At 34.2% G+C, this 24,277-nt stretch overlaps 5 protein-coding genes across 6 annotated transcripts; 1 reads left to right on the top strand and 4 right to left on the bottom strand.

Annotated features, from left to right (window-relative positions):
- Positions 1–190: 190 nt before the first annotated feature.
- Positions 191–5,195, bottom strand: LOC9315171 (protein ENHANCED DISEASE RESISTANCE 2-like). The gene is made up of 22 exons (XM_002880888.2): positions 4,938–5,195; positions 4,629–4,811; positions 4,477–4,551; positions 4,340–4,393; positions 4,179–4,244; positions 4,039–4,097; positions 3,750–3,880; positions 3,631–3,677; positions 3,434–3,531; positions 3,198–3,293; positions 3,061–3,125; positions 2,897–2,968; positions 2,386–2,532; positions 2,009–2,301; positions 1,873–1,936; positions 1,591–1,787; positions 1,402–1,503; positions 1,269–1,319; positions 1,039–1,182; positions 845–940; positions 609–710; positions 191–492 (listed from the first exon to the last, which is right to left on the bottom strand). The coding sequence occupies exons 2-22, from the start codon at positions 4,788–4,790 to the stop codon at positions 400–402; spliced, it is 2,214 nt and encodes a 737-aa protein (XP_002880934.1). The 5' UTR covers positions 4,791–4,811; positions 4,938–5,195; the 3' UTR covers positions 191–399.
- Positions 5,196–8,599: 3,404 nt separating this feature from the next.
- LOC9317002 lies at positions 8,600–9,952 on the top strand. Of its 2 annotated transcripts, XM_021028915.1 has the most exons (6): positions 8,600–8,748; positions 8,826–8,864; positions 8,942–8,997; positions 9,173–9,200; positions 9,270–9,349; positions 9,425–9,688. In XM_021028915.1, exons 1-6 carry the CDS (start codon positions 8,629–8,631, stop codon positions 9,657–9,659), a joined length of 558 nt encoding a protein of 185 aa, XP_020884574.1. In that variant the 5' UTR covers positions 8,600–8,628; the 3' UTR covers positions 9,660–9,688. The 2 variants fall into 2 exon arrangements, with proteins under 2 accessions (XP_020884574.1, XP_020884575.1); XM_021028916.1 differs by lacking the exon at positions 8,826–8,864 and having other exon boundaries at positions 9,425–9,952.
- A 3,407-nt stretch (positions 9,953–13,359) lies between these two features.
- LOC9315172 (UDP-xylose transporter 1) lies at positions 13,360–15,384 on the bottom strand. Its single transcript, XM_002880889.2, has 7 exons — positions 15,039–15,384; positions 14,738–14,922; positions 14,586–14,653; positions 14,362–14,494; positions 14,118–14,279; positions 13,686–13,955; positions 13,360–13,599 (listed from the first exon to the last, which is right to left on the bottom strand). Exons 1-7 carry the CDS (start codon positions 15,157–15,159, stop codon positions 13,510–13,512), a joined length of 1,029 nt encoding a protein of 342 aa, XP_002880935.1. The 5' UTR covers positions 15,160–15,384; the 3' UTR covers positions 13,360–13,509.
- A 570-nt stretch (positions 15,385–15,954) lies between these two features.
- On the bottom strand, positions 15,955–18,586 carry LOC9317003. The gene is made up of 13 exons (XM_021029898.1): positions 18,458–18,586; positions 18,199–18,299; positions 17,970–18,078; positions 17,781–17,894; positions 17,567–17,671; positions 17,391–17,474; positions 17,185–17,300; positions 17,000–17,101; positions 16,809–16,922; positions 16,665–16,721; positions 16,511–16,577; positions 16,359–16,412; positions 15,955–16,274 (listed from the first exon to the last, which is right to left on the bottom strand). The coding sequence occupies exons 2-13, from the start codon at positions 18,216–18,218 to the stop codon at positions 16,071–16,073; spliced, it is 1,146 nt and encodes a 381-aa protein (XP_020885557.1). The 5' UTR covers positions 18,219–18,299; positions 18,458–18,586; the 3' UTR covers positions 15,955–16,070.
- A 773-nt stretch (positions 18,587–19,359) lies between these two features.
- Positions 19,360–22,970, bottom strand: LOC9317004 (cytokinin riboside 5'-monophosphate phosphoribohydrolase LOG1). Its single transcript, XM_021028856.1, has 7 exons — positions 22,707–22,970; positions 21,583–21,680; positions 21,390–21,420; positions 20,597–20,696; positions 20,420–20,490; positions 19,869–20,012; positions 19,360–19,785 (listed from the first exon to the last, which is right to left on the bottom strand). Exons 1-7 carry the CDS (start codon positions 22,809–22,811, stop codon positions 19,693–19,695), a joined length of 642 nt encoding a protein of 213 aa, XP_020884515.1. The 5' UTR covers positions 22,812–22,970; the 3' UTR covers positions 19,360–19,692.
- Between the last annotated feature and the right edge of the window lie 1,307 nt (positions 22,971–24,277).

Genomic DNA, 24,277 nt, shown 5'->3' on the forward strand with positions numbered 1-24,277 from the left:
GCTTTATAGATGACATGATTGCAACTCTCAAGGTGATGAATCTAGTGTCAAAAGGGATACACTGAGATCTTTGTTGTGGGCTAACAGGCTTCGGTTTGTCACTCTCGGTCGTCCATTTTGACGAGTCTTTCGCGTGCATAAACCAATGGTGGAATCCAAAACCAAAACTTATAAGTACTGAAGAGGTAAATCAATGCTGAACATGGAGTTGTATAAAATAAATCTTGTTTAAAATATGAAAGAACTAAGTCTATAGGTTACTATACAAAGGACTTCAGCAGTATCACCCAAGATCTTATCAATGGAATTGTTGCATAAGAAGTGCCTAACTGTGTCTATGACATTCAATAGAAATTCAAAGAATACTTTGTCTGAACTTTTAATCTTTGCTTTGGTCTTTTATGGAATAATTGAAACTGCCTTGGAAGCGTCTAAATGGTTAAACCGACAGGTTCCAAGAAGATATTCTGGGAGCTCCTCTTCGGTATTCGCCTGTACAAAAAAGAAATTGCACACTCAAAGTCAAATCCATCGCTTCAGTACGTAAGAGGTAAAACCGAAATTGGCTTAAGAGTTAAAGCAGGAAAGAAGATTGGAAACTGGTTTACCTGTACCAAGAATGCCATTTCAATCACAAGTTTGTTGAGGTAACCAAGAACAAGACTCACAACTCCTCTTGCAACCGTTGATGACCCAATATCAACGCCCAACTGAAAATAACACATGAGGCATGTAAAATATTAAGATTTCGTAACAATGCTCGGACCAGACGTGGAAAGTCTCACTGTTGCGGTAAAATACTAATTCCTCTTAGGAGAGCTTACATCCGATCCTACTTTGTTACCTCAATATAGTTCTTTCCCCTGAAGTAATTGATCTCCAGGGCTTGACCAATAAGGCATGCTTTCTTTCCCACACTCTGCTTAACTATCCAAGAGCCCTGATAATATCGCAAAACCAAAAGTCAGGTATGAATACATTTGACAGACAAAGAATAAAACTATCTAAAAAAGAGGTACTGTAATCTTTTACGCTAACCTTGGATATGTAGGGAATGAGCTTGAACCTTGAATTCCTATATGCGTCATCACCATTAACAAAGCTAACTAGCAAAGGATGCTCTTCAATGGGAGTGCTCATCATGTAATAAAGCACAAGGCTGTACGTTGTTGATCCAGGCACCTATTATTCCAACAACTAATTGATTCTTTACGGACAAATGGAAAGGCTGAATAAAAAATACAGTGGTCGCCAGAATGTCCTCTTACCTGTATATTCACGATGAAAAAGAACTCTGGTCCACCTTTTGCTGCATATTTCTGCATTTAAGAACTTGTAAGACTTCTTATAAAAAGAAAGAGAGAGACTAATACCATCAGAACAAACAATAATAATCAAAACCTGAACTATGCCTCCTGGACGGGACCCCAAATCATCTTCCCGCTTGTCAGATTTTAGCCAGTCTGCAGCTACCATTTCCATCAGTGTACCCTTTGCCTTGACCTGGATCAACCACAAGGGAATGTTTACAAATTGAGTAACATTATACATATTGATATATTCAAGCACAAGTTATTTGCTTTTCTTTACCTTCTTCTGGTCATCAAGATAAGTTTTTCCTCGAATGAGAAAAGTAGACGGGTCAGTTGTTGTCCAACTACAGGGCAAATCACAACTAGGATCAGTTGGAAGCGTGGTTCCATAGCAGCAAGGCGGGCTGCGGGCTGCGTGCGGGCTACTCTCTTCCCTTGCCCTCTCATGCAGGTCAACATAACCCCTCTTTTGAACTGCTCGCGAAAAAAATATTATAATCATTAAAAAGACAAGACACAACTAAAAAGAGCAGAATTTATCCATGAAACTTAGGATCACCTGCAAGATCGTGTAATTTCTTCACTAAACTCGTAGCGCTATTTAGTTTTGGCTGGCGGGATTCCTGCAATTGGCAAACGGAAAATCAGAACTGTTATCTTTCCAAGCAGATTTAAGTTCTGTCTGATGTTGCTACCTGGCAGCATGTATCCAAATCAAAATCTGAGGTCCAGCTGTCATCCAAATGGTCATTATCTGATGGTTCTGGAACGTCGAAAAACTCATCCAAGTCTACAAGGCTTGAGCGCTCTGAGGGAAATTTGTCTCTCTCTTCATTTGCAGTATCCTTAAACATTTCGCTTTCCCTCAGGGAAGAATCACCAAACACACCATCTTCGTTCTGAGTCAATCCTGCACTTCTTGACAACTCCCCTGACGACAGATTAGGAGGAAAGCTTCCATGCTTTGCCCTAAAAAGCTCTCTCAGAGCTGATTCACCCAACAAAGATGTTATGATAAAAAGAAAAGTGCTTAAACTGAGAAATTTTTTTTTAAGAGAGAATTGGCAACTACCAGAAATTCTTCCAAGCATTTTCACGGTAATAGATCTAGCTAGGGATGGTTTCACATAAGATCTCCAGGACTTCCAATCAACAGCAAGCATATGCTTCACAACTGATTGTTTTCCGTTGTCTATGGGAGAAATCACATAACCGCCACCTGTGATACAAAGGAGAAAGTGTCATTTTGCTTTGATTCTCAATCCAAAATTTCAATTGGAAACATTAGTTACACAAAAGAGATCAATAGTTGCAACGGAAAGCATAGTGATCAATATGTATTGCCCCAAACCAGCAGACGTATATTCTTTTAAGAAACTGAAACAAAAGCAGGCTTTTGTGGAAAATGAGAAGTAAAACTTTGCTTTAAATTTGTATCTCCTCTTTACAATACACTCTAACTAATTATAAAAAAGTATAGAGATAAGTAAGTTTCCGCATACACCAAGGTAGGTGCACAAATGAACATGTAAAGAAATGCAGTAACTAACTTCTTTTTTAATTGAATTCTAGGCGTACATTACTTTTAAGGCACGCACGGACATAGCCTTTCTGAGGTGGACACTTCTTGTGAAATACAGAATGATAAAGAATAACTGCGACAGAATGAACAAAGGAGGAAACAAGTTAGTTAATGAAACATTTGGCAGAATCAAATGAACAGTTATTTCTATAAAGTGCTACAAACCATATGTGCCATCATCTTCCCTTCTCCAGTAACGCCGCAGCGAAAAATCTCTTCTCTTCATCCCCCTGTTACTACAGCACATTAGTAATAAGACAAACAAAGACACAAACTCTGGCAGGAAAAGTTAAGTAGCTGACCAAGGTAACCAGTCGCTGTATAGCTGTTTGTGAATTATATCAGTGTGACCATCAAGATGTTCGACCACACTGCCTTGGTAGAAACAGAAATCCCATCTGCAAAGTTTCGAGAATTTAGTTCAGAAAAAGTAAACAACGCTTAAACAAAAATAACCCAAACCCCGCATTTTTTTTTAATGTTTTATGATTTTTTATATCTTAGGCTTGCTTGTCTGGAAAGTGGCAGTGGTACTTACTCTGATCTTGAGGGTCCAAGAGAAAGAAGAGTTTGGAAAATGGTTTCTGAAGTTCCATCAACAACACCAACAGCCATAATAGCCGGATGATCATCCCACTGTGAAGTCAGGCAACAGAATTATCAAAACATAATTCACTTCAAAAAAACACAATGAACATACCTTTTCAACAGATTAAGACTGAAAAAGATACTAACCCTTCCAAGAGAATCTCTCTCTTTTGCCTCTTTGAAAAGCCGAAGACCTGCATACAGCAAATGTTAAAACTATGCATTCCAGCCACACAAAAAGCAATCAAATTGAGTATGCACCATACCATTTTGACAACCGAATATTGTCCACGGAGAAGGCGCAACAACATCAGTTGTAACAGGATCCACACGTGCAGACGACCGAAGTGTCCAGTCAATAGAATTTGAGTGACGGTCCCGAACTGAGCTACTCAATCTGATTTCATAAAATTTCTTCTCTTTTAGTAACCACAAACCATAACAGGTACTAAGTAACTAACAAAAATTGAAAAAACTACTGGCTCAGCAATTTATTTAACAGTTAGCTTAGAGTTGCATTCCATTGATTATAGTAAACTGTGGAAATAGAGGTACCTCAAAGAGTCCCATCGGCTCCTCGAACAATTAAAAACATCTCCTGGAAAAGGGGCACCCTGCATAAAAACTATCACTATTAAGTCTCTATCCTTCAAATAGAAGAGCTCTTAACTTGTTACATAAATCCCTAATATAACCTTTAAAGCCGCCTCCTTAATTAAATTGATCCACCTTGCTGCATCTTCAGGACTGCTTGCTCCTAACTATACATCAATTAAAACAAGAAGCTTAACATATGAAAAAGAAATGTTCATCATCACAACAAGTTTTTCCAACAAACAAACAGAAATTACCTTACCTTGAGCTGATCATTGTGATTTGAGGTATTGTACAGTGTAAATATGAAGAATGCCTACAAATGATTAAGACAAACCCATTATAACAAAAGCATAACTAAACTCCACAACTAAAGCTTTGAAACAAGAACTTTCATACTTTTCTATGAACATTTTCTCTCCCATTGTCAGTAACCCGAATACACGAATCTATCACCGCACTTCTTCCAGCATCCTGTAAAAGCCAAATTCAGATTCTTCTAAGTGACAAGAACCTTAAGAGATTATAAACTACCAAGAGAAAACTTTGACCTTGGTTTTAGAATCGGAGATGGACTTGAAACTCTTGAGAAGATGATCTCTAAGAACAAAGTAACGTTTCCTAGAGAAATGCAATCCAAATCGATTAGATCGAATTATATACAACCAACCTTCCATCTTCGTTTCGCTCTCGTTTTCAGACCCAAAAGCCATTACAACTCCAAAACCAAAGCCCTAGAATGTGTGAATAAAACCAAAATAAGAAAACTTACACTTTAAGAACCCTAGAAGTTTCTTGATTTCCAAGGAAATTATCCAATCAAAGAACAGATAAAAGAAACAAAACCCAGAAAGACCCACCTCTAGAAAAATCTCGAAACCCTAGAAATATCTTCTTCGCAATAAGAAGTCTTCTTGTTTTCTCCGTTTTACGATACAAATCAACCCATAAAACGACAAACCCAGAAAAAATCGAGAGTAGACGAAGGTAGTGGAGATCGGATTTTTAAAATTGGAGAACTTCAGATTTGAATTGATCTCTCGTCGTCATCATCACTTTTTCCAATTTTTTATCTAACAGGTTTCTCTTGTTTAGAGAGGAAAACTGGAAAAAGTTTTGGGAGTATTTGGAAAGAAAAGTGACAATAAAGATTTGAGGACGAATGATTACGAATTTTAGGAAATGACGTTATTACCCTTTTTGTGTTTTTGATGTGTTCTAAGTTTTAACCACACAAAATTTCTGATTGGTGGTTTGGATTTTGTCCAATTTCACTCGTTTTTGGTCTTTTTGATATAATATAGCATTGGCCTGGTCTGACCCTATAGAGTTAAAACCGGGAAAAGGGCCTTTTTCAACATGAACAATTTCTAAAATGCGTTTTTAACCCGAACAAACGATCAGTGCTGATTTATATTCCAACACTTAAAAATTTCAAATTATCTACCTCAACTTTTATTTTAGTGCATAATTACGAGTCATAGTAAACGAAAATTAGTCAACTGTGACGGTTTCTGAATCATATGACACATATTGGTTGAGGTGGCATGTTTTTTAAAACAAAATGACTTAGTTTTAAGTTTAAGGATTCAATTTTTTTAAAAAAATGCAAAACCAGAGACTCAAACACGCGATCTCATCTTAGTCTCATTGAATCAGAGGTTGCGTGTTCGAGTCTCCGATTTTGTATTTTTTTAAAAAAATTTGAATTCTAAAACGCAAAAGAACATTGTTTTGTTGAAAAACATGTCACCTCGACCAATATGTGTCATTTGATTCAGAAACCGTCACAGTTGACTAATTTCCGTTAACGTTGACTCGTAATTACGCACTAAAATAAAAGTTGAGGTAGGTAATTTAAAATTTTTAAGCGTTGGGGTATAAATCAGTACTGATCATTTGTTCGGATTGAAAATCGCACTTTAGAAATTGTTCAGATTGAAAAAGGCTATTTTCCCTAATACAGCATTGGCCTGGTCTGGCCCTATAGGGTTAAAACCGGTTTTCGCTTTTCTAGACAAAACGCAACTGTTGTTATTGGTTTCACTTTTGCTTTAAAGTTTAAAAGTTTTAAAACAATAAAAATAGAAAAATATAAGTTTTGGGAGAGAAATGAAGATGGAAAACTGTATTGGAAAAAACAGTTAGAATTTCAGTAAACACTAGATATACATTCCCTCCATTTCAAAATATAAAATGTTTTAACTAATAGCATGCAGATTAAAAAATATTCACATTTAAAAATTTTTATTTGAACTTCTATTAAGTTTTGTACTTAATTTTAATATGACCCGAAAGAATAAGTTATTATAGGATGTTAATTAGTATTCTTATTATCGACTTAACTCTATAATTTTAGATTATGTTTCACTCAGTCATTGGCTCTCGGAAAAAAAAAGTCATATAGGATTATTGTTAAGGGATGTTGTGACCCACAACATCCCTTAAAAATATTTTATTATGAAGAAAATCAAATAAATAAACATATATATCACAAAAAAAAACACTCTTGGAGCTTGATCACATTCACATACAGAAACTACTTATACTAAGTTGACTATTTCAATACGATTTGAGAGTGAAAAAAATTGGCTAAAGAAAGTGAAACCAATCCAAAAAGTTATATAGAAAACAAGTTAAGACAAAATAGTAATTGTGAAAAATAAGCATTCGAGTTGATTGAGAAATTTGTAAGAACGTATCACAGTATCGTTGGCCAAAATTGTAGTAATTTGTAGGAACAAGTCATCATCACATAAATTTGTTTAAAACACAAATATGATGAAGATTGAAGACCATTTCTCTTTTTTTTTTTGTTAAAAGGCTTGTCGAAATGAAGACCATTTCTCATTTATTAATTTTTCTTTTTTTCCTTTTTTGTTATTCGTAACTTGCAAGTCTCACAACCACTAGTTTTAAGGGGAAGTTTCATTACCAATTATCTTTGTAGGTCCATAACATTAAAATGTTATACATATACTATTCATGGAAAAATAAAACAACATGGACAACGTATGCCTGAAGAAGGAAGTAGTGTAGAGATTGTTGAAGAAGGAAGTAGTGTAGAGATTTCTGAAAGCCAGATAGTGGTTTGGGCCTCGATGAGTTTGGTTTGGGCCACATTTAAAAGAAAGTTACATTTAGAGATAGTGGTGAGAGATAGGGAGGGAATCACCATTGTATTCACCTCCTTTATTTGTAGCCAATGATTGTGCCATATCACATAATACTTAAACAAAATTAAAAAATTAAACAAACAAATAAAACAAAATTAAAAAATAAAATCATTAACAAAAAGATTGATTTAGTTAACGCCGTCATCTCTTTGTCGTTTGTGTTAGCATTAATAAGTTAGGGTTTCGATTGTAGGTTCATTAAAATTTATACGAAGCTTCCACGGCCATTGAAATTTGTAGGTTCATTAAAATTTCTAATGAATATTTGCACCCTTTTGCTGAAATTTGTCTGGATGAACACAAAGTGTTGCTTTCCTGTAAGCTCACTTTACGGCTGCTGAAGGTATGACTTCTGTTAATGGTAAAGGTTGCCACTGTCGTTGCTTTTGGGACCGAGGATCTAGTTCATAACAAACAAAAACAAAAACAAAAACTTGATTTTGAGAAAGCTCTTATTTTCTAACTTTGTTCTCTACGTTGTTCGGTTAGGAAACGTTACGTATTGTAGGGTTGAGAGTGATACTCTTATACCACTTCAAACTTGAGAAGCAATTATATGAAAAGATCTGGAGAATTGTGATCCTAGAAGATGAAGATCATAAAATTGCCATGGAAAACCGTTGTCGCCGTCTTTTCCAGATCTTCACGTTTCTTCAAACGATGACGACGTATCAATGGCCGTGGAGGCTTCGTATAAATTTTAATGAACCTACAAATCGAAACCCTAACTTATTAATGCTAACACAAACGATGAAGAGACAACGGCGTTAACTAAATCAATCTTTTTGTTAATGATTTTATTTTTTAATTTTATTTTTTTGTTTGTTTAATTTTTTAGTTTTATTTAAGTATTATATGACATGGCACAATCATTGGTTACAAGCAAATGAGGTAAATACAATGGTTCACTCTAGAGGTGAACCCAAGAATGGTTCCAGGGAGGGTTAAGATGAATCTGAACAGGAAGGGAAAAGATATCATGAAGAAGAAGAAGACGAGAGTTCCCTGCAATTTCTGCGAATTCTCCAGCAGCAGGTAGATCTCACCGTAATCACAAACTTCGATTCTTATGTTTCTGGATTAGCGATTACTGGGCTTTGTTGGATCTCGACATGATTAGGATAATCACGAATGATTTTTTAGTAAACTCGATATGTAAGTTTTCGCCAATAGTATACGCTTTAAGCTTAAGACCGTCTTTAACCTTTTTCCAGATACGGATTTGACCAAAGTCTACAGGATCAAGACAAGGAAGAAATAGTGGTATGTATGTATATCTCACTTCCTTCCTTGGCAACAATTTTTCTCATCATCATATGAATTTCTATGTATATGCTTGCCTCTATGTTCTTGCTTGCAGCTGCGGAAACAAGTCATGAGATTACGATCCCTGATCAGGAGGATGACTGGTAGAGACGACGATGTGAGCTTCACTGAGCTGCAAGAACTTACAAGTCATCTCGAGAATGTCCAGCGCATTGTGGAGGACCATATGGTGAGGAAACTTCATTCAGGGACTTCCTTCTCCTATTATTGAAAATGTTGTCACATTTTGTTTGACTATTATTCCAGAATAAGATAATGCCACCAGACCAAGTTGAAAGCAAACAGGTAAGGTTTTTTAACTCATAAAATTAGCTAGTTCAGTTAGATTTACCCTTTCCAGTCTACCTACCATGATTTTGCAGAAGAAGAATAAAGCTGAGGATGTTGCTACGAGTATTCCGGTTCCCTCTACTAGCAGGTAAAACGAATAAATAGAGGGTTGAATTAGTGCTTGTGTAAATCAGATATGAAACCTCGACTTGTAAACCAAAATCAGGTTTTATGAGAGATCACTTTTTTGCTCTACCTGTCTTGCTGCAATTGCTTTTTTTTGTATCACTATACCAATTTGAAGTTTCTCTTTCTGTATATAGCTCTGAACAAAGAGAGGATAAAGAACTGGTGCGTGAATTTATACTCTTCTGGTCCTCTCCTTCTTCTTGCCTCAGATTCTGTTATTAATTCTTGCAGCTGAAAATGGAGAGGGAATTCGAGAGACGAAAATCTGAATCCTTGCAGAGCGAGTTCGAGAGATTAAGGATTTACAACGAGTAATAAGCATGATTCTTGCTCTTATTCCTTCTTTTTCATTTGGGTTTAATTTTTGTTTTTTGTCACCATCACAGGAGAATGAACGGTAGAGGTATCGAGAGTATGAGCTGCTACCATGACGTGGTCCAGCTTGATTCTCAGATAACTTACGCTTTGATGAGTTTATCGGAGCAAATGACAAGACCACTAGAGGAACAACTTTGCAAGGCAGAGCTGGGCAAGCATGTAGTGAAGATTTATGGTAAGCCTATTACTGATGAGAACAAGGAACTGAGGAGATCTGTTCGTTTGGCCAAGAAAAAGGAATGAGGAGAAAGTCTCTCACTAAGTGGCTTGGGTGCTTCTATCTTGACAGAGAGTCTTCTATTTGCTTATTATGGGAGTTGATGTCGTTTTTATGTTAGCATTAGACCAACTTTAGGTTTGTGTATCTTTATGACATTAATATCAAATCTTTCATTTCTCGCCTCTTTAAATAAATGTCATGGATGTGTGTAGAATCTAGATCATCGAATCGTTGTCTGAGAGCACCTTTTGGCGAATTATTCCCACCGCCTTTTTAGCCGTAAAATTTAATAATTAGCTTTGGATGTTTGTGTCTCTTTTAGTCTTTTGATCTTTTCTATACTAATTTGTTTGCAGTCTTAAACCTCTCTTCAATGGCCGCGAGATAAGCTTTAGCTTTCTCAGCAACCGTGAGGGAAGATTTGATGTTATTAGCAATTGTCATCCTTAAAAACATAATGCTCAATCTGTTCGATTTTTCCCAATCTTTATGGAAAATACATTCTTCCTCAGTACTGTCCTCCATTATTGGATTTGGTTCCTCTTCACGAAGTGCCAAATCCAAGTCCAGTACTCCTAATGTGAACTCAACTTTCTCTTTCCATTCTGAGAAGTTGGTACCACTGAGGATCGGAACATTTGAGACCATGGATGACAAGCCATCATGAATTAATGCTGCAATTTAGAGATACAACAAGTTTTAAAGAAGTTCTAAAACATAAGCAACACATTACATTAATTGAATAATACAATAAGAAATTATGGCGCTCATGTGGGTAGTCACCATAAATTCATTAAAGTCATAATATTCTAAATACGCTAATGAGTGATGTACTAAATTACTTAGACTAAATTATCTGTGGATATCCTTAGGCTTCACAGATACATCCACTCCATTAATTTTCAATCATATTTCATGTTTATAGTCTACCTGTGGGTAACTAATTATAACATAAATAGATCGAATATGCAAATTCATAATAGGGTAAAGTCACCGTGGTGATATCTAAACCCTTAATATGCATTTCTAAATAAAACAATGATTTTTGTTCTAATAATGAACAAAACAATTATGCATAAAATGGAATCTTCGATAAACCATAATTCGAAGAAACTCTAAAAAATGCATATAATACTAATTGTAAAATAAACTATAAAATAATCATAATTCAGATATGGAAAAAGCTCTTTAGTTCCAGATCTCTTACTTTATGATATTTAAAACTATAGATCTATTAAACTTAATGGATTAAACAGATGTTTAGATCTGTGTCTCTGATACCACATGTAAGTGTAAACTTACATTAACCCCAAGATCTTTAAACATCTGAATTAATCACTTAATAGAAACATAAAGAGGGTTAGTGGAATACTTCCTTTCATTGCAGCGGAAAAAATCTTCCTGAACGGTTTCCTGAATAGAAGACTAAAGCTTTAAACTTAAGGTCGGAGTCTCGGTTTCTCTCCCCTGGCCTACAAACGTTTTCTCTAAGTGTTGCAGATTTTGGAACTTCCTTTATGATGGACTAAAGGTTTGTATTTATAGGTGGAGAGAGGACCAAGATCCGCTTTTAGGGTTTTCTCCGGATTGATCTCGACCGTCCATCAAAGTAGAGCCGGAGGCATGTGTGACAAGTGGAAGCATAGGAATTCGACACATGTCGTAATTGCGACACTTGTCACGCATGCGCATCATGATCGCGACACTTGTCGCGCATGCACATCGTAACCGTGACACTTGTCGCGACTCCTTGACATTTGTCGCCTTTATGCGACACTTGCCACCGTTCCGCGAGACTTGTCGCCGTTATGCGACGCATGTCGCTATTCTGTGACATTTGTCATTCGCCTTTAATGCGTATGCTCTTGCATATTCACCACTTGTCCATGAGCGGAAAACTCGTTTAGGTTACCAATTATACATTACGGAATAACAATTCTGATAGAAAACCGACGACGACTATACGACCACATAATAGAGAAATGAAACATTTCTTACATTCTGAAATATTTCTTACAACTTGATGACCAGACTTTTATCTCTGTAACTGAACCTCAGAATTTGGACCTCTTTTGATGACATACCATCTGAGGCGGTAGCTGGTTTCGACATTTTGGTGGAGGAATGGGCACCTGCTGCTCGGAACATGTCCTCTAAGGTAATTCTCTTCCTCCCATTGACTCTGTAGGTTTTAAGACTCCTTTGAAATTAAGCAAATCAACTTTCCACATATCCTCTCAATACACCAAATGATCAAATAATGGTTGTGTTGTTTTTTTACACATTTACTCCACTACATATGGTTTATAGCATGTACAAAGCGCTGGCTCTTTTAATGTCAGGGGTGTTGAGTGTCGACTAAGGGCTTGACAACTTTGTCAAAATCTTGATAAAAGTTATGACTTGGCAATGTTTTTCGAAAACAAATCTCTGGAAACTATGCCCAAAAGAAAAGGGGCAATTTTTCCAACAAATATACATGATATCAAACCAACGTTTTTGTGAGGTCAAAGGTTTCTAAATTCTAACCAAAGTCCAAAACCAAACCAAAAGTCAAGATACATCAAGTATTCTCTGTTCGTGGCTATAAGATATATATGACTATATAAAACTTTGAACTGTGACAGTTTTCTAATACAAACGGATTTGAAATTTGGTGGAAGTGTTTCGGTGTTTGTCTCATAGCTTAACAAAGGAATTTAACAAATCATTTGAACAATAATCGATCCATTTAAAATTGGAATTTAACAAATCATTAGATTTGCATCTCTATTTTACTAATTTGACAAAAACGAAAGGAAAAAACAACAAATTCGAAAGCAAAACTAACAATTAACCTTAAATCCTATGATTTTCACTTGTAAGAAAAACTCACATATATGCAGCATCGTTTTTTTTTTTTTTTTTTCAGATTTTTTTTGTTTTACTTCAGCTTTTAGGTCTCTAGTTGTATAGGAAAGGCCCACAATATTTCTTTAAAAGGCCTTAGAGAACAATTCAGATTATAACTATATGTATGAACAAAATTATTTTTGAAAAGTCCCTCAAAACTTTGAGGCCTGAATCAGTGGCTTCAGAGGCTTGTCCTCTGGGCCGGGCCTGCTGAACAAGGACGGAGACAAAGAAAAAAAGAAATAATTCGGCGCATCCATTATTTGTAGATTGATTTCAAAAATTTCAATGTAATGATAATTATATCATTAGCTTATATCTACCATTTTTTAAATTCAGAGGATTGTATTTTGCATACCCACCTTCAATAAACCATCTCTCATATTCTTATCATTCACATAAGCCTAGCATGTGAACAGAGGATGAATTCTCGGGACGTTAGACGTATCACGCACATGTAATATATAACAATATGTCAATATGCATAGATATAAATATAGATTATAAAGAAGTATAATATTTTATTGAAAAATTTATGGAAAGGAAAAAAGAGTATAAAGCATTTCAATTATTAGAAATTTATGGTTCCTAGTATCCTAGAAATCGCCCATCATTTTCTTCCATAAACTCAAAAACTTTCTAATCACATATTAATCACCGAAATGTCAAAAACCAGTTTGAAATTAATTGTATTTTAAACTCTATTTAGTATGCTATTTTAATCTATCTTCTTACTAGAAAAAAATCATTTGATCATTTGAAAAACACTAACATAAACCAAAGAACCACTAGAGAGAAGATAACTTTATCCTTGTAATATCCAAAAAGGAGGAAAATGAAATAGGTAATGTAATATAAAAAAGAAGAGAAAATGCCCACTGGCTATTTCAATGTTTTCTCAATTACAAAAACATTATCAATGAATGAACAAAAAAAGGGACAGAATTATAGAGACGAAACATGTAGAAAGAGTTATATTATTCACACTGGAGAATGCTTGTCTAATTTCTTGGCTTCATGATGGTTCTCTTTTTCTTGACCCAAAAGCGGCGTCGTATCTCTATCTTTCCCCTGTCAAAAAAAGGAATAAAACCAAAGTACTTAGAAACTTTCAAGACTCATTACTTCTATCTTTTCATTTTTGTGTGGTTACGTACAAGAAAAGTAGACTCGGAGGAGGCTTGTTTGGATTTAGAAGCAACTGAGCAGAAGTAGGAGTAGAGAAGCATGCCGAGGACCGCGATGAGGATTCCTGCGATGTTACGAGGAGTGAAAGGATCGTGGAGGAGAGTGTAACCAAATGCGAGCACCAAACACGTTTTGAGATGTCCCAAGACTTGGTATGTCACTGGAGATGTCTTTCCAATCACTAAAAACGTACTGAAGTTAACCGAAACCGCTATCAAACACGACAACGTTATGAACCCCTGCATGATTCATCATCGTCAAATTTCACAAAATTCTAGTACCCATCTAGGAATGTTATGATACAATCATAGCTCAAAATGGGCCGGACTAATCCATCATTATGATTCTAATTATATTTTAACACCAATCGACAATAAATAGAATTAACGATGTAAAATTACCGCGACGATGGGAGAGTAATGGAAGGAGAAAACATTGAGGCGAGTGAGGTATTTGTCGACAAACGGACCCGAGACGAAGAGTATAGCGGCTTGGAACGGGGCCGATTGGTATAGGAGTTGTGTTGATGTCACGTTCAGTCTCTTCTGGATTGTGTTTGTTAGCTTCACCACAACATTTTATTAGTCATATTAATCATACTATGGGTTAACTATTAAACATCGATTAATGAAACTTAAAGCATACAATTTGGCCGACGCAAGTTGTGGCAATGGCAAGGAGAGAGAGAACAGAGCCAACAAAGTTGAGCTGAAGATCTGTGATTGATGCTATACCAACCCCAACCAGTAGCAAAAATAAAGAGAACTTTATCTTCTGGCTGCAAAACCAAAATATGTCATTTTTAAAAATAATTTATATATGTAAACAGTAGAAAATATCGAAATAGTTTTATAGCAAGTTTGGTTCACCTAAACTTCTTGTTGAAGAAGAGGGTTTCTAAAAGAACAGTGAATGGTATGATAGCAAGTTTGGTCATCTGCCATTATGGACAAACATCAAATTTTTCAATCATATACATGTTACATAATAAGGATCAAAAGTATGTCGAACATATATATACTTGATAGAAGCCGATGGAATTGAAGCCGAGGCTGAGATTGAGGAGACCAATGGAGATGCCATTGAGAAGGCCAAAGAGAACAACAGTTCGCATGTCTATTGGTTTATTCTCAAAGAAGTTTAGTTTATATGCCACATGAAGTGTGCAATATGTTACCATCAAATGCCAACTTGTAAGTGTTGTTGCTGTAACAAAACCATAGCGAAAAAAACGATCAATCCTAAGACGAATAATCGGGTTTTTGATAAAGATCTTACAACATATATTGTCACAAAGTAATAAAGAGGAAAGTAGTAATTACCAAAAGGGAAACCAAGATTGGTCATCAAAGCTTTGTTGCAAATGACAATGGAGACAGAAGATGCAACTGATAGAAACAATGCTCCAATCACACCCATTTGCATACTCTTCATCTCTCCCATTTTTTTCTCCCTCTCTCTCCTCTCAAATCTATCAAATGAAGAGAGAGAAAGACAAATATATATTGATGTGTGTGAGAGAGAGAGAGAGAAGAATTGTGAATGTGATGAGTGATGAAATGCAAAGGTGATATAATGAGGTTTTTTATTATTTTGTTTGTATAAAAATGGTTGGTGTCTAACACCAAACTTCTGTTCTTCCTAATTTCATGTTTTCTTAATTATATCATATATATAACTACACACAAGATACATGAGAAAAAGCTATGATCATGTTGCTTAATATATGTTTTTCCTCATAAGAGGCTTCTACTAATGATATATGAAAGCAAATTCTTAACCATAAAAAAGAAGACTCTGATATTGAACAGCCAATAGGGGGAGACATTATGGTTTTCTGTGGACAAACAATTGACTTGAATTAAAAGCAAAAAGGAAGGTGAAACTGAATTTCTCATACTTTTTTCTATTGGAGAAAATATTGTAAACAGAAATTAAAAATAATATTGAATATTGTAAAAGCTTCACACTCACTCCAAAGTCCAAACCAATACCCTTCTCATCTCCTTAATTTCTCTACCATTTACGTTATCTATTGAGAGCAAATATAAAATACCCAATTTATGAAATTGGGTGAAATAGATAAATCATGAAACTGGTAAGTCTTGTTTTCTTATTGTCTTTTTCAGAAGTCAAAAAGGATTATGAAATAACCACTATTACACCATGTTTATTCTTTGTTTAGTGAAAGCATATTTTTTCTAAAACATCTAAGATTGTGAAATGGAGGAAGTAACAAACAACATTAAAAAAAGCTCAATCAAAATGTATAAATCACACACAATATCAATAATTAGGGTAAAATATTTGATATACAGAGTACATGTTTTTTATATAAAAAAGAAAAAAAAAATCTATCCTTTAACCATCCTCCCAAGGTACTCTTTATCAGCATCTGCCAAACGATTCTGAAACATTGTCCATTCCATTTTGCATCTCTCTCTCACTCCTTGCCATGGAGCTTTTCCATTCTCTGACTTTCCTTGACTTCCAAGTGACGGTATCACTTTATGTATTATCCATTGCGAATCCACAACACCGATCTTCTCATGAGCAGGCTGCAAAAAGCAAAACACACAAATTTTCATCATCAGTCAAGAGAATATATATGGTTATGAAGCAGAAGGCCAACAACTACTTACTTCAACGCATCTTCTAAGCGCAAAGTCAAGACCCCATCCATGAACCAGATCGTTCTGTATCAGAAAGATAAAAAAATTGAACAAGTTCTAAATTTTGAAGGACTAAGACTAGCACTGATTCTCTAGTTCTCTGTATCTACAGATTGACAAACCTGAATCATATGCCACACACATCGCCATGCTTCTCGAGAAAATACAGGCGCCATTATTTCAACAAATCTGTGGGAGGGAAAAAAGTTCAGAAAGCTCAGTACTGACAATGACTAAATACATCCTGGTTTTTAAAGAGACATAAGAGGGACTTACGCGGCACATGGAGGTAAATGTGGGTCTTTACACCATCCTGGTTTTTCTTTCGTATCTCTGTTCAACAGTAAAAAAGAAAACACATTCTTAATTCAGAACCAAAACTGAAAGGCAAAGAAGTATGGTTAGAGAGGGAGATCTTACTTGTGGACCTCTCGGTCACCTCTCCTTTTTGTCATTTCCCATGTGAGTCCATTGTTGGGCTCTAGGCCTGGTTGAGAAATCTCTAAACCATGCTTCTTAACTAACTCAATGTACCTGAATTTTTAATAGAATTCCATCACAAATGTAAAAGATGACACTGTTCTGCTACTCCATACAAGTATAAAACTTACTTATCGGCATTGAAATGCTCCACTCCAAGATCTTCATCCCATATAAATATGTACTCGTAAGCTGACACGACATCAGGATGCAAAAACCTCTTCGCGTACCACCTGCCAAAACCAGCCAAGAATATCGATAAAAACATACCTGACAAAGATTTTCCAGAATGTTTAACAACCGGTCAGATGCTCACCATTTTGTTTGCTTTCTCGTACTAATATGAATCGCGCTCTTTGACCACTCAAATTGATCCCACTCAGTTGTCCGGCCATCATAATGGAAGAGCAAAATTTGGAAATCTTCAGAAAACTGAAGATATGACAAGAAAACAAAATCTGAGTGTATCCAGCAAAGAATATATAACAATAATCCCTAAAACACATGCCGATATCGCAGAACCTTCTTAACAACTCCATTAATATGGTTCCTCTGCTCAAATCCAACTGTAAACGTCACAAGATATTTTGGCTTCTTCTTCAAATCCTGCAAAAGATTATTGTTTCCATATCAAAAAATTCTAATCATCTTCAGAGATAAACCATATCTGTTGAGAAAATAAATATAGAAACACATACTTCATTAGGTTCTCCCCATAATCTACGCAAATAAAAATCAGTTTTCGCCACAACAATTCCTGGCGGTAGTAGTTCTGCACCACGCGGGTTAGTTGGAACATATATCTGCAATCACATAAACAGAAACGATACACTTCATCCGAAATAAGGCACTATTCTAGTACATATAATCGAAAAGCTAACGAAATAGAACCAAACTAAAAGGTTTATAAACCTCAGGAAATTTTCTTGAACCGAAATCTTCAGGCGATTTGTCACCACCAGACAACAATTTCCCATCTGATATGGCTACATCAAGAGATGATATAAGCCGCGAGGGTAAGTTAATCTGCAAGAATACTTAGTAAAATCAACAAGTGAAAAGTGAAAGGGACACATTAAGAAGAAAGATCAAACCTCATACCTTAAAAGAAAGTGAAGGTAATGTGATACCAATGAAAGTTCCAAACACTATCCCCAAAATAGTAGTGATAATAACCTTTGCATTTTCATTCGTTCTTCGAGGAGCACCACTGCAAAGCTAACCACTAAGTAGTAATCTTCATATTGAAAACCAAACTCACAAAAAAAAAAAAAAAAAAAAAAAAAAACTGATTTTTGTAATTACAATCAAAACAGTTAAGGAGATTTACCTGCGGTGCATTGTTCCCATTAGGGTTTGCAACAAGACTTAGTCACCCAAATACTAAAAATTCAGTCTTCAGCAAAACTTCTTGTTTAAGCAATCAAAGTACTGACCAACAATAAAAATAAAAAACTACAGATTTAGGAAAAATTTCAACGTTTTAGTAATAATCTTACAATTTTCTTAAGCATCATATTCAATTGCATAGTAAACGAATCAACAATCTTGAAAAAACGGAGAATTGAAATGGAAATGAGATTGCTTACAGGGTTTAGATCTGAACACGCCGGTGAGAGATTAGAGCTCTCAGAGGAGATTCTCCGATCTGCGAGAGCAGAGAGTGAGAAAGAGTGTGACAGAGAGAGATTTGGTGGTGAGGCCTATTCGTGATGAATTTTGGAGGTTTTTAAATTCTTAAAGGCCCAAACTTTTTTAATTAATTAATCAAAATAAATAACCTCTATTATTAGGACATTCCGACATTACAATTGTGAACTGTTCCTGTCTTTTTATTTATTCAAACTCATTTATTACATTCTTTGGAGCCAACAAGATTTGAAAATTAATCTTTGTTTCCTTGTTGATTAATTAATGTTAGTAAAATACTAAAAATCTTAGTCAGTCAAACTTAATTAATGTCATTTGTGTAACAAACAAAGGAAATAGGATAATTGAGAAAAATGTGTTGAATAAGAAGAATATGATAATGGAAACACATGGGCTAAGTTTGAGAGTGAGCGGCCCATAGATGATCCATGTACATGCACTAACTCCATGATTGGGCTTAGTATTATATAAATATTTTTTTGTGTGTTGTTTAGTTGTTTACTTATTTTTACTTCTTAACTGTAAATTTTGAGGGAATCATATTTATATTAGCTTTTAGTTTTACATTACGAATTGATTAACAAAAGTGTATATGCTTCCTGCATTTTACACAGTCAATTCACTATTTTACAACTATTTTAGAAGTAGTAAATCATTTAACAAGACGATTTCTTTATTCGTGGTTACAGATCAAAATTTAGGTGTCTAGTATGGTTAAACATGTTTAATGGTGTATAACATTATACTTTAGTTTTAGCGGTTTCAAATTGGTTAAATGGACTTGTAACTTCAATTCAAATATGCATATCCATTAATTTTCAATTTACTATAATCACGACAAAAAAAAAAAGAAATCTTAAGAACAAGAATTCAATTTAAAACTCGTTAACAAAAGAAAGAAAGAAAAACCCCCTAAGATTGAGTTGTTCGTTAGGGGACATATTACAAAAATACAAACTAAACAAAACCAACATATTTTCTGTCTTTTCTTTTTCCCAGATAAAAATCTAAAAAAAATACATTAAATAACAGGATCAACTACACAAAAAGAAGAAAGTCAATCTGTTTTCCGGTTTGCTTGGACTACGTTTTACAATCAATAAAGAGGATCCCAATTTTGGAGAGAAACATTCAATTGGGTTGTCCTAATTAAAGAAATTTAATTAGTCCTTTCTCATCTTGAAATTTCACAAGTGGGACTTAGCCCTATTTGCTCCATCTCCCAGCTTTTCTTTGAGGCTACCTTCTCATGCCTTGGTACATAATCCTAATTTTTTAAAATCCACATAAGTTAAAAATTTTGATAGAAAATAGTTAAACAAGTAAAGAAAGAAAGAAAGAAAAAGGAACCTCAAGTTTCTTGACAAGTTCTTTAGCAGAAGGAGCAGAGACAACGATATGACGAGCAGTTGGTGATATGAAACCTTCTTCCACTGCTTTGTCTATGAATGATAACAAAGAATTGTAGTATCCTTCCACATTCAACAATCCCACCTTCACATTGATAAGATTAAGAATTATTCGCAAAAACAACAATGTATAACCTGGTATTTAAGAAAGTAGTGATGAGTTAAATAATTTTTTTTCCGTTATATATTGTTTTTTATGTGAACGTCTAATTTATTAAAAGAAAAATTAGAGTTCGCGATTTTGCTTTTCTTCGAACACATGTGAAAAATAGATGTCAATCTAATAGAAATAAAATAACGTGTCACCGAAAATATCATGTATTCTCTTAGGAGATTTTCTTTCACTATTTGTTGACAATAAGTCATATGATTTTTATTTTTCTAACATTTTATTTCCTTGTTAATTACCTAATTCAGTCCAAGACTCTTCAAGTAATTAGATAATCACTTGGGAGTATATAATGTAAATAGAAATGGAAGCAAAATGATTACTGGTTTATCATGGATGCCTAGCTGTGCCCAAGTGATAACTTCAAGAAGCTCTTCAAGTGTCCCATACCCACCTACATAATAACATCCAACATTTTAATTCCAATTTTACTAATCAAAAATTTTGTATAAAATTCAATGATTAAAAATTGTGGATAAGAAAAACGAAAAGGAACCAACCAGGTAAAGCGATAAAAGCATCAGAGTGCTTAGCCATCTCAGCTTTCCTTTGGTGCATGTCTGCTACTGCCTTCACTTCTCCCACTGTCTCTCCTGTTATCTTTATTCACATTTACACATTATTGTTACTAATATTGTTATTTTTATTACCACTCACTCACCACTTGTGGTCTTCTATATATTCCAAAACAAAAAGACAAATCTCTTACAGACTCACACCACTTGTTTTATGCTTTCTTCCTCCAAAGATGTGTGAATCTAACAAAATGACTCTTAATGCTACTGTTTTAGATTCAACATGTAATATACAAATCTAGTTTTATCTTTGTGCAATCATATTTTAGCCCATTATGTTGTGAGAAAGGATAGAGGTAATGATGATTTAGTCTCTCGAGGTGTTTCTCTTACATTTATCACTTTGACCCCTTTCGTAAAAAGGTAATCATATTTTGGAGCAACATGATTGGTGGCCTTTTTATTTTTATTTTTCATTAGAAATTAACTACACATTTCAAAGACAGACAAAATAATTTAATTATAACTAAAAAAGAATAAGATAAGGGAAACATGAAAATATCACCGGCCAATAAATTGGCCTGTTTTGTCTCAATTGAAACACTCTCTAATATGAGACAAATGTGATATACGCGTTTTAAAGATAACATTTATGAGGTTGATGTTCTTGTTAAATTATCTACCACCAATTTCTTTAAACTCTAGAATTTGTTTTTATGAAAGTGGTAAGATAAAAACAATTCATAAATATGATTCTGGAGTTATATTTCGGACGTACCTCTCTTGGCATTAGTGTCTTGGGGATAACCCTGAAGACAGTAACAAGACAAAAAAAAGTTGGTTAAAAAAGTAAACGTCACGAATTCTACACGTATGCCAAAATTATCCACTTTGTTAATTGTTTCTTTTTTATCTTTAATGACTACAGAACTTTGAAATTTTTTTATAAACAAAACAAAGTTAAAACGAACCCAATGACATGGCGACCTCCATTGAAAACAGCTTGAGAAATCAAACCCATTAAACCAATGCTCCCTCCACCATAGACAAGATCGATATTTCTCGATACCTACAAAAACAGCATTTGGTTTTAGTAATTTTTGGTGTTAATTTAGTGGTCGTTGTCATAGTTAATTGATAAAAAAGGAATGGAATTGTGTCGACAAAATAGAAAAAAAAAAAAAAAAAACAAAGCATTTTATCAAATAGTAGTAGTGGATAAAAGATTGTAGAAAAACTATAAAGGTGGAAACTCCATAATTACATTTTCTGGTAAAAGTACCCACGAAAGTACATGAAAAAAAAAAGATGGTAAAACAAAAATAAAGTATGAACTTTCCCATCAAAAATTCAACTAAATTACTTTTGAATTTCATTCTTTTTTCAGCTCTGGAACTATGTTTCTACCTCTGACCACAGTAAGTACAGATTGAAGATGATATTTCAAACAATAATCATCTAAAGAAGATAACGGGAAATGTTTTGATATGAATAGTTGAACTCCACTAACTCTAAATGGCTTAAAATGCTTTAGTTATGACAAGTCAAATGATTAAACCCATTTCCTAGCAACTTGTAATACTACCTTTATTTGAGTCAACGGAAAAAAATTAAATTATTAGAGATCCATCCAACATTTTGATATTCAGGTATTCACAAGAAGTCAATTAGTCAAAAAGAAAATGATAATGAATTCTTTTTGTTAACTATATTATGTTCCTCAAAAATAGGTTTAATTAACTATATTATGTTATTCATGTAGTTTTTGTATTTTTACGGTTTTAAAATTTACTACCAAGACGTGAAATCTTAAGTCTTTAAAAAACAAAAACAAAAGAATCTAAGTCCTATATAACTCATAGGAGAATTAGGTCTAAGATATGAGTCTTCCCAAAAACTTGGAACTGCTAATTCTCAATTGTTTTCAAACTGGAAGTGGAGAAAAAAAACTTTTTTTTTCTTCTGGGTTGCTCTTAAGCTTTGAATAAATGAAAAGACCAATTTTCTTTTCTATTCAAAACGAAATTTTAAGAAAAATATTCATAAGGCAGAAAACAAGATTCTAAAAACAAAGGAAATAAAAATGAAAATTTACCAGTTCAGTTCCGAGTTCGATAGCAGCATCTTTGTAACTGGATTTATTACCAGCACTACTTCCACAAAACACACATATTCTCTTGAATTTTGGTTCTATCTCCATCTCTCTCTTCACACAAAGTTTCGTTTTTAGGAAAAAAAAGATTGAAAGATGAATCTATTTTTCTCGTTGTGTGTTGGTATGAATGTTCTTTGCTCATATATATAGAATATTGGGCGGTGGGGTATATCCCTAGCTCATACGCTTCCTAATAAGAATATCTCAAAAAGAAAATTTAAAATAAATAAATAAATAGTGGCTACATGAGTTTGACATTCTTTTTTTTATAACACGAGTTTGACTCTTCCATAATAAATAGATTAGAAATGGTTAAGAAAAAATAAAACTTAGAATCGAAATTGTCTTATTCCTTAATGTCTTGAAAAAAAAGTTCACATTCATTATATATCACTTTCTATTTAATATTACAAAGTACTTGTTGACACGGTGTGTGTGGATGCGTAATGTTTAAAAGTTGCCGACTGATTCCCACTGATTAAGATTTTAAATTGTGATATCAGAGGACTTAGTACAAACTACAAAGCAATAAAACAAGCAGAAAAATCCGGTTTTGATAGCCTAACCGACGGATCACCTACACATATTAAAGAGAAGAGTTAGAAATGTCCCGAGTTTGAGCACGCAAACGAAAAAGGGGCTAAATTAACCTATGTTGGTCTCAGTCCGAAGAAACTATGGACCTATCCCCACAACATTTTGGTTAGAAAATGAGTTGAGCAAACAAAATAAGTGTTTGAGATAGGTTGTATTCACTCTAGCCCGATCCGAATTAAGATTATTGTCGACCAAGCTCATAAAATCCACGGAACTCGGCCCATGACATTATCACCAACTTAAGAAAAAGAAAAAAAAACCGCTAGGAAAAAAGTAAATCCTAGATCAAATAAACCGACTTAGTATGCATATAAATAGAAGAAAATTCATTGAAAATGCATAGAAAATACACATACAAAACAGCTCGTCATCGAGTTAGACCACATTTATAATTCGAACTATGGATGGCTTGATCCTTTTTCAAGGATACTTAAACAACCTTTCACAAGGCACAATTATAAAATAAAATAAAAGTCATAATTCATCATCGGGACGACATATTTTCTCCATGTAATCATCTAGTTAAAGTTTTGTTGAAACCCTATGAAAACATCAAACTAGAACTAACGAAACAAATGCAAGTTGACATAGTTTGAACATCGATTTTAAATGGTATAATATCTAAGAAAATATTAAATATTTTTGAAATTTTGGAAAAAAAAGAAACAAAATTGTTAGGAGAGAATTGTTTAAATAATAATAACTTACCGAATTTTTTGATATAATATATAACTTACCGAATTTTGGAAAAAAAAGAAACAAAATTGTTAGGAGTATATGATATGTTAAAAGAAAAATAAGAAAATGATTATTGTGGGTCACCGTTTTAGAATAGAATCTATCACCCAAACTACTTTCAAAAGAAAAAAGAACGTCTTTGTGACTCTTAACAACAAAATTATAAAATGTGCTGG

The sequence above is a fragment of the Arabidopsis lyrata genome (assembly GCF_000004255.2).
Source record: "Arabidopsis lyrata subsp. lyrata unplaced genomic scaffold ARALYscaffold_4, whole genome shotgun sequence".
NCBI lineage: Eukaryota > Viridiplantae > Streptophyta > Magnoliopsida > Brassicales > Brassicaceae > Arabidopsis > Arabidopsis lyrata.

Coding starts and splice junctions, on each gene's coding strand:
- LOC9315171 (XM_002880888.2), bottom strand. CDS start 4,790: ATGGCTTTTGGGTCTGAAAACGAGAGCGAAACGAAGATGGAAGGTTGG. Junction 3,294..3,433: donor CTTGGACCCTCAAGATCAGA/GTAAGTACCACT, acceptor GAAACTTTGCAG/ATGGGATTTCTGTTTCTACC. Junction 2,969..3,060: donor GGAAGATGATGGCACATATG/GTTTGTAGCACT, acceptor ATTCTGTCGCAG/TTATTCTTTATCATTCTGTA.
- LOC9317004 (XM_021028856.1), bottom strand. CDS start 22,811: ATGGAGATAGAACCAAAATTCAAGAGAATATGTGTGTTTTGTGGAAGT. Junction 21,421..21,582: donor GGAGGTCGCCATGTCATTGG/GTTCGTTTTAAC, acceptor TACTGTCTTCAG/GGTTATCCCCAAGACACTAA. Junction 19,786..19,868: donor AACTTGTCAAGAAACTTGAG/GTTCCTTTTTCT, acceptor TTAAAAAATTAG/GATTATGTACCAAGGCATGA.
- LOC9317002 (XM_021028915.1), top strand. CDS start 8,629: ATGAGATTACGATCCCTGATCAGGAGGATGACTGGTAGAGACGACGAT. Junction 8,749..8,825: donor GCATTGTGGAGGACCATATG/GTGAGGAAACTT, acceptor CTATTATTCCAG/AATAAGATAATGCCACCAGA. Junction 8,865..8,941: donor ACCAAGTTGAAAGCAAACAG/GTAAGGTTTTTT, acceptor ATGATTTTGCAG/AAGAAGAATAAAGCTGAGGA.
- LOC9317003 (XM_021029898.1), bottom strand. CDS start 18,218: ATGGGAACAATGCACCGCAG. Junction 16,578..16,664: donor CATTTACCTCCATGTGCCGC/GTAAGTCCCTCT, acceptor TCCCTCCCACAG/ATTTGTTGAAATAATGGCGC. Junction 16,275..16,358: donor CGCTTAGAAGATGCGTTGAA/GTAAGTAGTTGT, acceptor TGCTTTTTGCAG/CCTGCTCATGAGAAGATCGG.
- LOC9315172 (XM_002880889.2), bottom strand. CDS start 15,159: ATGGGAGAGATGAAGAGTATGCAAATGGGTGTGATTGGAGCATTGTTT. Junction 14,495..14,585: donor TTCTTCAACAAGAAGTTTAG/GTGAACCAAACT, acceptor TTGGTTTTGCAG/CCAGAAGATAAAGTTCTCTT. Junction 13,600..13,685: donor CCTCCGAGTCTACTTTTCTT/GTACGTAACCAC, acceptor TTTTTTTGACAG/GGGAAAGATAGAGATACGAC.